The sequence below is a fragment of the Halichoeres trimaculatus genome, unplaced genomic scaffold, assembly GCF_033239565.1.
Source record: "Halichoeres trimaculatus isolate MK-OKI-2021-1 unplaced genomic scaffold, fHalTri1.1 fHalTri1_scaffold_13, whole genome shotgun sequence".
Taxonomy (NCBI): Eukaryota; Metazoa; Chordata; class Actinopteri; order Labriformes; family Labridae; genus Halichoeres; species Halichoeres trimaculatus.
The window spans coordinates 16,493,519-16,496,285 of record NW_027437191.1 but is presented as its reverse complement, the minus strand read 5'-3'; the positions used below and the strand labels follow the sequence as shown (position 1 = coordinate 16,496,285).

General features: G+C 34.0%; 1 protein-coding gene across 1 annotated transcript; it reads left to right on the top strand.

Annotated features, from left to right (window-relative positions):
* On the top strand, nucleotides 1-2,120 carry LOC141802209 (regakine-1-like). The gene is made up of 3 exons (XM_074685716.1): nucleotides 1-148; nucleotides 806-917; nucleotides 1,584-2,120. The coding sequence occupies exons 1-3, from the start codon at nucleotides 70-72 to the stop codon at nucleotides 1,687-1,689; spliced, it is 297 nt and encodes a 98-aa protein (XP_074541817.1). The 5' UTR covers nucleotides 1-69; the 3' UTR covers nucleotides 1,690-2,120.
* The last annotated feature ends 647 nt before the right edge of the window (nucleotides 2,121-2,767 follow it).

The following is a 2,767-nucleotide window of genomic DNA, read 5'->3' as shown; positions in this document are numbered from 1 at the left end:
CAAGTAGCAAAATAAAAGAGAGGGTTTGTGAGCAGAAAGACAGCAGACACCTCGAAGAAAGACAACATAATGATGATGATGAAGAATCCACTCATTCTGGTGACCTGTGTCCTGCTTCTCTCTGCTCTCACTGTCCTGGCATCCGACAGTAAGCAAACTGTAGCTCACTTGTTTATAGATTCGGATCAGATATTTATGCTTTGACTAATGTAATTTATCCTTTAAATCTGTAGTGAGATGAAATGTTAATTTAAGTGATAAAAGTTTTATTGAGAGTCATTTTAACCTTACCTGATCACATACTTGGCATTGAGCTAACATTTGTGACCTCGGGTCGGGGGTATTTATGATCATTCTTTATCCTTTCAGCCATAAAGCTGCTAAACGCACAAAATGTAGAATAAACCACTTTTCTGAATAATCACTGGTTAGTGTTAGAGTTTTTGATGTGTCAAAGTATTATTTATTTCTTTTACTGCATCATATTTTGTACTGTGGGCGGGTTGAATGTAAAATAAAATTGTCTACTACTCTGAATCAGAAAATAGACTGTATTGATATGGCGATCTATTTTTAAATTAAAAAATGCAGATTTTTTAAATCTTTTATTTACAACTATATACAGTCCTTACGTTAGTGAATATATGTTCTTCGTTATGCAGCCATATTTTAAATCATTAAGTGTTTCTGAGCCTCCAAATGTGAAAAAATGCAAAGAAAACAAAGCTCAAGAAGATAAATCTTCATTAAATTTTTTCAAAAATGCTTCTGAAACTTCTTTTTGGCTTCTCTCTTTGTTTTTCAGACACCTTCGGCCCGGCTGAGTGCTGTTTTAAGTTTGTCTCCAGGGAACTGCCCAAGAGGAGGGTGCTGAGATACGAAAGGACAGACAGACTGTGTCCGAGGGAAGCTGTGCTGTGAGTATGACATCTCCTGGTGTTACACATTAACGCAATAAGATTTAAATACGGGAGTTCTCATTGGGATTTTTTATTCAGTTTACCTTTTTTTTTTGTTTTGTTTTTATTTATTTGTACTTTTTGCTTTTTACGTGTGGTTGTACAGTCTACAGATGTCAGTGTCAATGTGGATGTCAAGTTCTTCTTTAATATTTCTTACCCCATTAGCAGAGTTTATTTTATTTTATTTTTTCTATTAGTCTTTTAATACCTTGAAATAAAGCACTTTTTTAGGGGGGATATGTCAGGTAAAAATGGCTTATAAAAAGTTTAAGAAGACTTTAATTAACTAAAAATTAAGATACAGCACTGGCTTCAGTAACAGCTGACCCCGGTGCATTTCTCGACAAAGGGCAGAACTGGTAACACTTTATTATAGACAAGCATTTTATACAACTTACTTTAAAAAAAATTAAAAAGGTATTTCTTTTTAAATTTTAGAAAATAGGAAATGACCACTACCTACAGCAGCTTTTAGTTCAATATAAAAGTGGTTGAACAAATCAAGTTGTAGACTGAAGTGTAAAGACAAAAGGTAGGTGAGTTTTGTCTGTAAAACTACTCTGAAAATCTAAACAACACGTTACATAAATTAAAAAATGTCAACCCGTTTCTCTGTTTCAGTATCACAATGAAGAACGGTTCCGTGTACTGTGCCAACCCGGATGAGCAGTGGGTTAAGAACATCATGGCAGCAAAAGGCAAAGCCAAGGCTAAGGGAGCAAATTAAACCAATGTTTGTGGCTTCACTTTACTGCACACTGAGAAATGAGCAGCAGAGCTTCTTTTATACAACCTGCAACATCATCATAGCTTTACATTTATACTCCATATTTTACTATAAGCTCATAACTGGATCCAAAGTATGCCCAAAATGACTTAGACTGTCATTATCAGCTTGTTTGTATGTTTTGCTGAAAACGATGTGCTAAAAGATGTCAGCTGTTTGACAGATGATTGTGTTAGTATCATTTTCATTTTTAATACTGACTGATATCTGTTTGATTTCATTTTATTGTGAAAAGCCAGCTTTGATCACAATAAAAAAAACTTCCTCATTGCACATTTCATGCTCTTCACACTTGTGATACACATCAGAGCTGATGTGGTTTGTCACAAAGAAAGCCACAGGAAGCTTCGATCTACACCACAACGGATTTATAGGTAGATACAGAAAAATGAGAATAACTCTTTAGACAAAATAAGCAAATAAGGCTAATAAAGATCACATATATACTTAAGTCATGGTTGTTGAGCAGATTTTATGTTTCTTTTTCTTGGCGTAGTTTTCAAAATCATATTTTTTTTACTTGTACTGAAGTATTTTTGTGGGAAGTATTGTACTTCACTATATTTTATATTTTATTAGCTATCGAGAAAAAAAGTGAAAATAACATGAGCTGTCAATCAACAGTGTGGCTGCAGCTAATTGGCTGATATCTACAGTCCAGTGATCAGGTGAACATACATAGAGGATGGCACACTTAAAAAAGAACTCAGTACTTTAAGTTCTTTTTATTTATACTCAAATAGATTTTCAAACTTTTACTTCTACCCTTTCCACCCCAGATAAAAACCTCACCTTTGCTTTATTTCATCTAGATTAGAACCAATATAACATGAGCACTTGTTTCCTCAGTAGAGTGTAATGTATCTTTATGACCAGCAGATGTTACTGTTTCCTGCTTTTTGCTCACAAAGTGATTTGGATTTTCACATCCTGGTTTTTCTTTTTGTAGATTAACTGTAGTGTAATTGTAGATCTTTGAGCTATACCTCAGTGAGGGGAATGAAAAAATCTTTTTAAC

Coding starts and splice junctions, on each gene's coding strand:
- LOC141802209 (XM_074685716.1), top strand. CDS start 70: ATGATGATGATGAAGAATCCACTCATTCTGGTGACCTGTGTCCTGCTT. Junction 149..805: donor CACTGTCCTGGCATCCGACA/GTAAGCAAACTG, acceptor TTTGTTTTTCAG/ACACCTTCGGCCCGGCTGAG. Junction 918..1,583: donor TGTCCGAGGGAAGCTGTGCT/GTGAGTATGACA, acceptor TCTCTGTTTCAG/TATCACAATGAAGAACGGTT.